The sequence below is a fragment of the Eptesicus fuscus genome, chromosome 11 (assembly GCF_027574615.1).
Source record: "Eptesicus fuscus isolate TK198812 chromosome 11, DD_ASM_mEF_20220401, whole genome shotgun sequence".
NCBI classification, from domain to species: Eukaryota; Metazoa; Chordata; class Mammalia; order Chiroptera; family Vespertilionidae; genus Eptesicus; species Eptesicus fuscus.
In genome coordinates this window covers 70,280,450-70,293,216 of record NC_072483.1, presented here as the reverse complement: position 1 = coordinate 70,293,216, position 12,767 = coordinate 70,280,450, and the positions used below count along the sequence as shown (strand labels likewise).

Genomic DNA, 12,767 nt, shown 5'->3' with positions numbered 1-12,767 from the left:
AATTGATTCTTAAAGACACGATTCAAAAGAAAAAGAAAACAGTGTCTCTTCTGAATTATATTTTAAATGCTTCCTTTTCAGTACTTCTTTCTCCTAAGGTTCTTAGGACAACAAAGTCATCATGATTTTTTTTGTAACACAGTGCTCTCTTTTCAGAGGACAAATTTGAAATATTTCTATTTCACAACCATCAAAGCATTTGTCCTGTTCTTTCTCAAAAGAGCTTTTAACAAGATACCTTTTGCTGATATGAAGGCATCATATGTATGTAATGACATATAATATAGGTCCTAGAGATATATAACCCCAAACAACTTATGCAAAATTGTGTATTTCAGCAAGGCTTGATTTCTACCTGGCTGAATTTTGTCACAGTTGTGACCACTTCCTTGTCCTTAAGAATGACTCTAAGGAAGTTTTCTTTTTATTAGTTTTATTTTTCTGTGTATTCTCTGAAAATATTGCTTATTAATATTTCACAAAGAGTAAATCTGTGACTTTCATTTTTCAGCTTTTCAATTAAGCAAAAAATAAGTTCATAAAGAATCCTTTCCTGTCTGCCTTCTGCTTAATATTTCTGAAGGAAGGAAAACAGCCCTGTGAAACATCTGGCAGATTTCTTTGCCGAGGGGAATGGCTGTGGGTGTTGGGGAAAGGGGGTGTCTGATGTGATTTTATTTCTTTTTCTGACCATGTGAGGTGGACGGGTGACTAGACTAACTCGAATATTTTCTCATCCCCTGCACCCAATCACTAGGCAAGTTCAAACCACTGTGCCCTTCTCCTGAAGAGGGCAGATGAGTGACTAACTCTCTTTGTTGTCCTGCTGAGACTGAGCCAAATCATTTCAGAAAATGGTATTCAAGAGCACAATGAACTTGCGGCTGCTTCAGAGGGCAAGCCCACCATCACCCTGCCACTGGACACTTTTGAGGCAGCTCTTCACGTCTCCATTAGCATGTACCGCTTGGAAGTAAGAACTCTAAGAGGAAGTGTAGTTCTGCCCCCAGTCCCTTGAGGACTCCGGCGGCAGATGACCAGGGTTAGATTTAAACAACAGCACACCCCAGGCCCCCACCCGCCCGGCCCATTTTTGGCCAGGGATCCTTTGTCAAACATTTAAGATCTTAATCAATCTTCACTCTGACCTCTCAGACCCTGAGGAAGATGGATGAGGAAGTAGGTGACCTTTCACCTGGTCTTCTATTTGTGCTGCCACAATATACCCATTGGAAAGACAATTGGGGAGGAACCTGCTGCCAGAGTTCTGAAGCCTTGCCAATTCTCCATTATATCCTTTCTTAAGCTCTCTTCACACCTCCTCTTTCTTGGCCCACCCCCTAATCACTTTTCTCTCACTCAAAGGAAAGTTCTCTTTCCTTCAAGGAAAAACAATAACAACAAAACAACAACAACAAAACCTGACATTCTCCAAATATCATTTGCAATATGAAGTGTGAAAATGGACATTATTCTTTGTTAGGGCAAGGGCAATGCTTTCTCTTTTTAGCCTTGACTTCCAAGAGTGACTGGGAGATGAATACCCTTTTACTACTTCAGCTCAACACCTTTAAAAGTCATCAGCTATGACTTGGGAAGAGCAGAAGGATTAACAAAAATGCTGGCATTTACATCAGTTTCCATACTATATGATCTACAAGGTGATTTTTACCAATCTAACAACACCATGTCCTCAGGGCAAGTCAGGAAGATAGTATAATTATTATCAACCCATTTTATAGATAAACAAACCATACTAAAAATCATGCTCAAGGTCATACAGCTAAGTGACCAAATTGAGACACATTTCCTTGTCTTGATGTTCCTTCAGCTCCACTTGGATGTTTCTCTGATGTCAAGGATGGAGACAATCATTTTTATTACTCCTAAGACTTTGGCAGTCTTTAAAAAGTCTCACTCAAGTTTGGAATCTTAAGAATCCTTTGTCATTCAAGTTTTTCCTTTCTTCCTAAATTCATCAGAGATTCTTACTGGTAGAATCAAAAACAAAAAAAGCACAAAGTGCAAGATTTCATGCAAAAAAAATATCTTCTTAAAGAGTTAATCACTTTATTTCTTTAAACTTTTAAAAATATATTTTTTTATTGATTTTAGAGAGGTAGGGAGAGGGAGAGATAGAAACATCAATGATGAGAGAGAATCATTGATCAGCTGCCTCTTGCATGCCCCCTACTGGGGATCAAACCTGCAACCCCGGGCACGTGCCCTTGACTGGAATTGGAACCTGGGACCCTCCAGTCTGCAGGCCGATGTTCTATCCACTGAGCCAAACCAGCTAGGGCAAGTTAGTCACTTTATGATTAGCAAAGGAAATACATGGGGAGCAGGTGTGGAAATACCAAAGATTCTCAAAAATGGCTCAGCCAATCTTCCCATTCCATTAAATATCTGATCCTGTGTTAAGAACAGTTTGCTCAGAAATGGACTAGACCTAAAACTTGGAGCCCCTCCCCTTCCATGAACTACATGATTAACTAGAGTCCCAAGATTATTTCCATAAAACAAACCACTAACATGTTCAATTGACTTTACATTCATTTCCCCCTCCATCTTTTTCTCTTTTCCTTCTAATTTGGGTTGTAAAACTGTCAAGGAGTTTCACAATGAAGCAACGGATGAGTTATTGGGCTCTGTGACAATTGAAAATCAATGACATTAATACAGAGAGATTCTAATGCCAGCCATGTGACCATTTGAGCAGGAAACGGAAGACAATATATACTTTAAATATATATAAAAATCTTGGCATGTGAAGATGTGCATATTCTGTCTTAGAAAAATAGAGAAAGCAGAAAAATTTACTCTAAAATGTGATGTGGTGTCATCACCCAGTTCATTTCACTATTCCTTCTATGATTATTATAATTCACATGCCAATAACAATGTACTCATACTTTCTAAAATTGGTATTAAAATATACTTCAAGGTTTCACTTTGGTACAGGTTATCTTATAGTTGCTAAGCCAACAGCAAACAAAATGGCAAAATATGCCTTTAAATTCCAACTTACAAATTTTCTAGTTTAAAAATTTACCTTTTCACGCTAGGTCAACAGAAATGGTAGTCAGCCTTTATTCTGCTTTATTTACAATGAAGTTAAAAGACATTCATTGTTAGCTACTCCGAAAAATAACTGCAAGCAAATCAAGAATGACACTTTAGAAATGTATAAACTATGAAATCATAACTCTATGACACCAAATTATCAAAACTGTAATTTTTCTAGGTTATTATAGTTGATTTCCAGTCCGTCGAGTGGATTGCCCCATACATAGTTAATCCCACCGTGTCATTAAGATGGTTGAAATGCCAGACAAATTGTTTGGCAGGCAGTTATTTCAGGCTCTTTAATCACCAAATCAGGTGAACCATGGGCAATCCAGTCTACAGCGCAACAATCCCCCCGAGAAAAGATTAATCTGATCTGTTGCCTAGATGGGACCAGAGTTACACTGTTTAGTACTAATCATAATGAGATTGGCAGCAGCAAACTATTGATAACCACTAAAAATAAATACCAAGCAAAAATAAAATCCTTGGATAACTGATTTTTTTGAAGCCTTAAGCTACACGTGACATGAGCAATCCATATACAAATGAATTACTCTCATCCCTTACTCAGAAACAATGCTTTTTTAAGAGAAATAAAAACTTTACAAAATCCTCAGTATTCTAACAGAAAAGGGGACATAAGGGAAGAAGGAATTGCATACACTGTATTTTAGGTGAGGAAAAAAAAAACACACTTTAGTACTCTGCTGCATAGAAATTAACATGATAAAAACATCGAGATTTCTTCAAACACTCAATAACCAAATGGATCACAATTTAATATCGCCTCTGACCACAGATGAAATAAGAAGACTCTTGCTAGTTCCTTATCACCTCCTGGGGGAAAGAAAGGTCTTTCATCAAGATTAATTTCTCTTAGGGACCCTGTTGATGGATGCTCAGTGGAACAAATGCACTTGAAACACTGTCACTCTAAAAGGCAGGGGACACTGGACATTCCCCACACAGCTTCAGAGATTTGCAAAACACAATTCATATTTCGCATGTAAATTGTTTATGTACATATACACATAACCAGATAGTTACCATTTTTACCAAGTCGGTACTATGGAGTGAACATCTGTCCAGCCTCTTTAAAGAAGGATCAATCCATCTCATTTCTTCAGCTTGATCATTTACATTTCCGAGGGCACATCAAGCCAGTTCAGATCTAAGTGCCCGATAGCAAATATGTTTGGCCTTCTGCTGATTATGGCAGCATCATTTACATTGTCAGGCTCAGAACCGGCCCAGCCTTGCCACCTGGAGCTACAGCACTTACTCATTAGACCCCTCTGTCCCACCACATCCCACAGGGGCTGCTAATTACTGGCTCTACTCCATTCAGTCGCATCTCTGATTTAATTATGTGCACTGAGCCCTAATGAAAAGTACAATATGGCTCGTCTTACCTTGGCATTCTCCATTCCGCTCTTCATGCCCAGCATTGCAGAGGCAGTTGCCAATGGGTACCAGCCATTCACCATCTGCCCCGCAGTACATTTTTGGCACATCCTTCTCCTCTGAGTTGTTGACACAGGAGCCGCGGACTTCCACCAGAGAAGACGTATCAGCCCCTGTGATGGTGTCTGGAAACTGGGCCAGATTGCGCACCGTGAGCGGACACTTCTTATAGAACACGCGGACGGACACCAGCGCAATGCAGGCGCCCACATCCTGAAAAGCCAGGTAAAACCCCTTTTTGCTCAGTGGCCCTACATCTCGGACCTCAGTGTTCAGCTTCATGATTCGGTCGCCGATGTCCACTTGGGTGAAGCTCTCATCAGCGGCGATGGTGTCGATCTTGGCAAACTGGCTCTCTCGGATAAAACGCTCTTTGTCGCTGTCCGATTCATAGTAGTACAGGTTAAACGTCTCCTTGCAAGTCCCCATGACGCCTGGAAGACTATTGCAGTCCCTCAAGGTGAACTTGATCTCAATGTACACCCTTTGAGCCCCTTCTCGGGTGATCCAGTCAGTTCGGAGCCAGTTATTCTGGCTGGGTTCCATCACGTTGCACACTTGGTAGGTTCGGATGGGTGTATTTTTTTCATCCATAATACTCACTTCCTCCCACTGCAAAGATCCGAAGAAAACGGATCAATCACAACATTTCATCACACCAGGATCTGTCAACCCTATTTTACTCTCATACAACTTCAATTATTATTATTTTTTTTCCAATAAGAAAACTACTGAGCACCAGTCCTCACGGATAAAGCCGGTTATGGAGAAGATAAGGCAGTATTTTATTGCAGGAGTATTTTTGCTTTTTTAAATTGTTTCATTCCTTTGCTTTAATCCAGAGGCAATGGTGGATTTATTACTTAGGAGTTCTCAGCAGTTCCTTGTGGTGGTCTAACAACCTCAATTTCACCTATTACAACAGCTACAATTTCAAGTGGCAACAGTTCAAATTTACTCATAAATGAAAAACTAGTATGTGTATTGTTTCAACAACTGAACAGAGACCTGCAAATTAAGAGCAGGAAGAGGAAAGCTTGCCAAAGGAAGACAATTATCAGTTAATTAGTGGTGCTCCTGTCAGAACTTTGCTCTCTAATACCTAAAAAAATGTCAGTGGATTTTTTTTTCTTTTCTTTTGGCACTGTCACTACTCTTTAAAGGGGGAAAGAAAATCTCACCATTCTGGTTTTGGTAATCCAGGGAAGATAGAGAGTAAACTTCCTGGTTGGATTTCTCAAATACGCTGTCATTTGTAATGGTAGGACACTTTTCAAGCGCGTGCATTCAATTAAATGTTTATATTGTTCTTATTTTTAAAACATGTGCACATAAGTAAACAAGAGTGCATACATACTTTGCTTCCAAATACTCTAAGGGTATTGAAAGCATAATAGTAAGTAGTATTTGTGATTAAAAGCTCAAGAAATTTAAAAAGGATGGTAGAGTTGCAATCTACTTCTTAACAAAGATTCTCATAGTGGGACAGTCTGAATTCACTATGACTAAAGTGGTCATTTTACTCTCGCCGTACTTTAAAAAAATAATCCTAAAAGAAGCAAGATGGTTTTGGGGGTCCTACAAAGCTCTTCATTAATATCTGCAGTGGTACATTTATGTAGTTCTGGTATAAGTCAGCTTAAATATCTAACACATGAATATAATTAAAAGAACAAATAGTTTAAGAAATGTATGTTGTATAATAGCTCCACTTAAACTTCCATCCAAAAAAGAGAGTACATAGAATCATACTGTATCTTTTAACGGGTTTCCCATCTGTGCATGGAAAAACTGTTAATGGATGGAAATGTTACTATGTGAAGGGCCATAATGCATAAAATTCTCTATCCCTTTCATCTACTACCATTATGAAAGTGGGAACTGGGAGGGATAAGTACCCTGTGGTTATTAAAATTTCTTTTTACCCACTAACTAATAAATCACCAGTAATTTACTTATTTGGGGAAATTCATGTAAATGCAAAAATAGATCCCCATCTTCAAAAACAAAACAAAAACCTACTCAGCATGTTTCTCATCTCAGAACAAAGAAAATATGGAAAAACACATTTATCAATGTAAATGAAAGTACATAGGGATAGCTCCACAAAATTCATACAGGATAATTCAGATGCAATGTGAATTCTCCAGCCTGAACTTGATTGTCTAAACACACTGATCAATTCACCAGAACAATGACAAATCTCCCCTTAGTTTTGTATTTTACAATCAATGTCAGAAACTCAATATACTCCTTTAAATGAGCACCGCCAAGAAATTAGGTTTTTGCTCTAATGTTGCCATCAGGAGCCATCATTTTCCGTTATTTTCATGTTTAGTTTAGTTGTTCTGATGGAAAAACAAGAAAGTTGTTCCTGACTGCATTGTCAAATAAGCTTTCTTTTAAAAAGTAAAAAATAAATAACAGCAGCAGCAACAATAAATAAAGGTCATTATTGGACAAAACTGTAATCCAAAGTTTCCAGCAAAGATGTTTCAAAATAATCAAAAGACTCAAATATACTTTTTCCCCCTCAGCTAAAAAGAACTTTTGAAGCCAATCTATTCCTACTCAGTAGACTTCCAATTCATCCATCATTCTAAGACTGATAAAGTCCTCTTCAAATACAAAATCTAGAGATTAATTACATTTTATAATTTGGTACCTAATATATCTCAATGGCTACTACCTGGTATGTATTTTGGAAAGACTATTTCTCTTATGCACAAGTAAAATTTCATTTCTAACCCCTCACAATAATACTTACAATACTACACACATAATATTTAAGGAAAGAAAAAAACTATTTTCACTCAGCCCATAAAAGTCTGGGTTTATACAATAATCAGTATGCATAATATTATTTTTTCAAAAGACTTCAAGACAACCAAGAAAAGTTTTGTGTCGAGAAAAAGTGACCAGGTGCTTTTTCAGCAATTCGGGGAATGGGGGTGGGTGTGGAGTCTACAGCATATTAAATTGCCGTAAAAGCTTTCCAGAAACTAGATAGACCATAGACTGTACAAAAAAAAAAAAAAGTGTCACTCCTTGCTTTTAATAGGTCCATGTATATTTAGTGTTAACAAGTCAGATCCAAAGTCATACTTGATGCATTCTCTCTTCAAGCTTAAGAGCAACCAGTAAGAAAAATAAGGCTCATTAAAAATTTTTAATGCAAGTAGTGATACCTTCTATCCTCAATCGAGCAGACAGTTCTAATACATTCAACCTACAGAGCAATAGCTCTAGTGTAGCATGGGAAAGTCTTCCTGAATCAGTGACCTTTCCAGGGTATAGGATTAACAAGAGTCTGACTCTCACAAGATAAAGCTGTACCTTTCTTCGCATTCAAAGGATGAGGGCAATTGCCTGCAATCAGCGGTGAATACAGCCTGTCTACACTGCCAGAAGCCTGCCAATCATTCTCCCTCCCTTTAAAAAAATGGTTTTGAGGGCAGACTGGAATTTTTCAGCAGAGACCCAACTAACTACAGTCAAGTTCAGGCAGAAAAACAGGAAGGCAGGGCAATCTCCGTTTCATTTAAATGGATTATGAGAACTGCTTTGGAAAAATCCTAAAATTCTCCATTTTCATGATTGTTTCTTATCTTATTTTTGAAACCCATCTTCTATAACAGTTTCTATGCATCTTTATTTTCTTTTCATCTTTTATTGCTCATGCAATGGTTGAAGCACCAGAGTGGGTGCTGGCATTACAATTTTTGCCTGGTAAAGACTCAATCTTCCTTTCATCTCTATTGTTTTTGATTATTTGACTTAGTCATAGATTATCAAGAATGTAGAGGTGGGCTGATATGCTTAATTTTTTAAAAACCTGAGAATTATCTCAATTTGGCAGAAACGAGAGATACATATTGTACTGTTTCCCCTCTCCCCCCCAAAATGAATTCATTTTGACCTGCTATTAAGGGGTAAGGTCGAGGTAAGAGAATGTGTCCATTGACCTACTTCTAGTCTCTTAATCTTCCAATGAAGGCAGTGATGGCAAATCCTAGAAGAAATGAGCAGTGCATTCTCTCTCATGCTTATAATGCAGCCTCCCCAGCACCAAAAATCCAAGACTCCAAATACTTAAACTTTTCACATTTAGCCCCAATGATGCTCAAGCTTTGATGCTTGCTGCATGTACTGTGCAGGGGGCACGAGTTCCTAAGGCTTTCAGTGTGCAAGAGGGCAGCAGCTGCCTTAAGGTGGTGCTGACAGCAAGGTAAGGAGCTCCTGCAGCTTGTGCACAGAACTGAACCTGTGACTGGGACAATGAGCAGGGTTTTCTCCCTAGTATCTTTACTTATTCATTTTCCTCACCTGGAAACAGAACAGTTGCTCTAACATGAACCCTGTCAGGACTTCATGGCCATCACAGTGACGTAGACATCAATTCTAATTAGATGCCCAGATTGCCTTTTTTGATGGTATGCTAGTTTTAAACAGGCATCTACGTTGATGCCTCCACTGATCTCCTAATTTTGAAAACCCTTTCTGCCCTTTTGGTTTCTAGTTCTACCATGACAGACCTATCCAAGGGGAGTATAGGATTTCTGCAACAAAGCGTAATTCACTTCATAGGCCATGGCGGAAATCTGACCCCCTCACCACAATCAACAAGAATCAAGCCATTAGGACTTTCAGAAAGTTGCTAATCACTCCTTTTTTACCCTTCGGAGCAGAGAGCCACTCGGAACTTACCCCTCCTTCCAGAGGGCTCGCTATCCACCCAAGTTCTCCCTGAACGGATCTGGAATCCAATAAGGTAACTACAAAAAAGAAAGAAAAATAGATTAATTTCCAATTGCAAAAGCCAATACTACAAAAACCATTTGCCTGAGCGTTTCCATATGTGCTGAGGGTGCGCATATCCAACTCTGATCAAACCTAAACTTGGTCTCACTTATGTAAATAATCATTACTCACTTGATCTTCTCCCCTCTTTAAATCTGCAAGTTCTTATTTATTTAACTTGCTGAGCATTTAAAATTCCATCCCAGGACTCAGTTGATTCATTTTCTAAAAAGGATGAATAGAGAATCTCAAGTACAATTCAAAAAATAAATATATCTATGTAGGGCAGTTGCACTCCAGAGCAAAATCTGCATTCATCTCTGTCTGGTGTCTACTGGAGTTATTTGTTTTTACAAGTTTCAGATGACCGCATAACTCACCATCATGGTGACAGAGCCACAAGTGAATTCTATCTGAGAGTGCTCAGAGGGTCAGGAAAAGGCTCTCTCCCCCCGACCACTTCCCCACCACCACCACCACCACCAAATAAATCGGCCTTGGTAGTGGTATCCGCTGCTGCTTTTTTAAATATCAAAGTTTCAAAGGGGGGTGGGGGTGGGAGAGATGGCAGACGCGTAGAATTAGAATGCAAATGAACTGAATGATTCTCTTCCCCAGGTCTTTTAGAGGACAATCAGAGACTCCTCCTCCACCCAAGAGGAAGTCACTGGTTTGAATTTTAGGTATGCAGAAGAGTTCATGTGCTAGTGTTACACCTAAGCGTGTGCATCAAAGATTAGGAATCGGGAGCTCGGCTAGGAGCTGCTGAACCCCGCCCAGGATGGAGCAGGCCTAGGCACCTAGAAAGACATTGAAAAGGGCGCAGTCAATTCCTAACCTCTCTCTCCACGTTCTCTTTCCCACCGAGATCCGCAGGCCTGCGGGTCGAAAGGAACCACTCAAAGGAACCACTGGGTTATTAATTTGATCGGTGAGGCTGGCTCTTCAGGCTGGGGGAGGGGTGGGAAGAGGAAGCCTTTCCCTTTGCTCTTGGGCACCCCAACTCTCAATCTCACCCCCAGGCCTCTGTATTCTGACCACTTCCCCTCTCATTTCACCTCGAAGTCAAGGAGTTAAAATCTGCCTCTCTTTCTCCAGGTTTCCCCCAAAAGCCTGAATTCCTGGGATCTGTTAATTATTTTAAAGTGTAGGGCCTTCCCTGGGTCTCTCCCGCCCAGAGTTGAGCCCCCACCACCGGCCTCATTCTCTCCTCTGGGTCCCTAGAGAAAAGCCCGCTACATCCATTTGGATTTATGTAAGGTGGATTAGGGACACAAAGGGAACAATAAGACCCAATTTACAAAAAAAGGGAGGGAGTAGAAAGGGAGGGTAAAAGGGAGAAAAGGAAACGTGATGGGAATAAAAAGCAACAAAATGAATTCATTTTTAAGGGGGAGGAGGGGTTCGAGAGGGAGGTGACTCCCCCCCCCCCCCTTCTACATCAGCCTATCGCTCCATCAGCACCTTTTTGTGTCTAGGGCTCCCAAGTTTTGCTTCCAAAAGAAAAAGCAAGAAATGGGTAAAAAGAAATTCTCTGCATCTGGTGCAGTGAGTCTTAGGGGACGTCCTAACAAGCGCGCCAAGTAGCCAGCGGGACGCGGGATCCAGCTTCGGAGAAGAGAATCGACCCTGGGGACCAAGGAGCCGCAGGGGCCGCGGTGGCACCTGGAGCCACGTCGGAAGGAGGGAGGAGAGAGGAGAGAGGGAGGGTGAGAGAGCGCCCCTTTTCTCGCAAGCAGTGTCTGCCGGCAGGTGTGTGAATCTATCCAAGCCTTCGTCTGGCGAACTCTGGGTACCGGCTGGCCAGCCAAGGCTAAGTTGGGTTTTGGCTCCCTCCTTCGGAACAGGAAAAATGATAGATTGCACAGGGATGGAGGGACGGATCCGGAGAGATGGACGAATAAAGAGCTGGCTGGCTGGATGGATGGATGGATGAATGGATGGATGGAATGGGGGAGGTAAGGGGTAGGGAGGGGTGAAAGAGTAGGCGAGACAGATGCAAGGCTAGATGAACGCATTCGCCGGAACACACGCGCACACCATCAGGGCACTCGCGCACAGAAACACAATCCTCCACCGACATGCGGGCACCCACGCGCCACAAACACGCATTTGTCCTCGCGCGCGTGCACCTATGCACATACACGCACGCATACAGGCACACTCAACTCGCTTCTCTCTGAGATCGCCAGAAACTAAATGATCGACCCCCACCTCCCCGACACAGACACACACAATCCTTCTAGCATGCCCGAACAGACGCGTCGAACACTGAGCGCCGAGACGGGTCCAGTGGGTCCCCCGCACGTTCTCCCCAAACTAGCCCCGTGCACAGTTCTGGGGCAAAAAGCAAACACTCGAGTACGTTTAACTTGCCGGCGGGTTGCCCAGGTCTGCGGGGTGATCTGAGGAGCGTGGGCCCCTTAGACCCGCGATCGCACCCCGGGGAGCGGAGCGCAGCGGGAGGAGAGGTGACTGACGCCGGATGCTAGAAACCAGGTCACAGGCGGCCGGCGAGCCGCACCGCCACTGCTGCGCAGAGGAGGCTCCGCAGCCCGGTCCCGGGAAGCGCAGGGCTCGGGAAACTTTGCAGAAACCACTGCTCGCACGGCTTCCCTAGGAACCCGGGAGCACCAAGCCCTGACCCGGCTCCAGGCTTCCGTTGCCCCATCGGCTGGGGCTGGGTGGGGGGAGTGGTGGTAGTGAGGGCGTGGGCCACAGAATTATTATTTTTAATCCCAGCCTTGGCTCCCGTGTAGCCCCTCGGGGCGCTTCGAACTGGCCTCGCGGATGCTGACAAACTTTGTCCTTTTGCTACAAACTTGGGCAGTCTCGCCGCAAGCTCGGGTCACCGCCCGGGTCAGGATACTTGACCGCCCCGCGCCTCTCCTCTTGGCGGACCCCCTCTCCCCTGCTCCTTTCTCTCGGGTCTGTGAGCACCGCTCACACGGGGACCCCCGTCCCCCCCTGCACCCCCCGCCCCCAACACCCGCCGGCCTCACGCTCCCGAGGAAAAATTCACCCGCGGATCGTCCCCTCTCTGTCCCCGACAGCAGAAAAGCCGCCCCACTCTTACCTTCGTTCGCGGGGTACACCCTGGAACCGGTGACAGCGTTGCAAATCCCAAAGAGAAACGAAAAGAGGACGAAATAGAAAATCCCAGCCATGGTTCGCCGGTGCCAACGCTGCTCCTACCGCTTCTATCCCAGTGGAATAAATGCTTAAGTTAGGAGTGCAGCAGGCTGAAGACATTGCCAAGGGGGTGGGCCCGGCCCGTGACGCCCACCCGCCAGTCCGGGGCCCGCGGCCAATAGTGGCGTAGCCCCGGCGGCCTGGCCCCGCCCCCACGGAGCCGAGCCCGCCTTGAGTGCCCGCCCCTCGGGGCTCCCGGGGCTTGAGGGGGCAAGGTTTGCGTGGGTCCCCACCCCCGC

The 12,767-nt window shown here is 43.2% G+C and overlaps 1 protein-coding gene across 1 annotated transcript in view; it reads right to left on the bottom strand.

Annotated features, from left to right (window-relative positions):
• EPHA4 (EPH receptor A4) overlaps positions 1–12,530 on the bottom strand; it is a 128,482-nt gene extending 115,952 nt beyond the window's left edge. Inside the window, exons 1-3 of the mRNA XM_008145113.3 lie at positions 12,413–12,530; positions 9,244–9,311; positions 4,485–5,148 (exon numbers count right to left, since the gene is read on the bottom strand). Of these exons, the coding sequence (XP_008143335.1) occupies positions 4,485–5,148; positions 9,244–9,311; positions 12,413–12,503 (823 nt within the window). The 5' untranslated portion in view covers positions 12,504–12,530. The remainder of the gene's footprint in view (positions 1–4,484; positions 5,149–9,243; positions 9,312–12,412) is intronic.
• Positions 12,531–12,767: the final 237 nt, after the last annotated feature.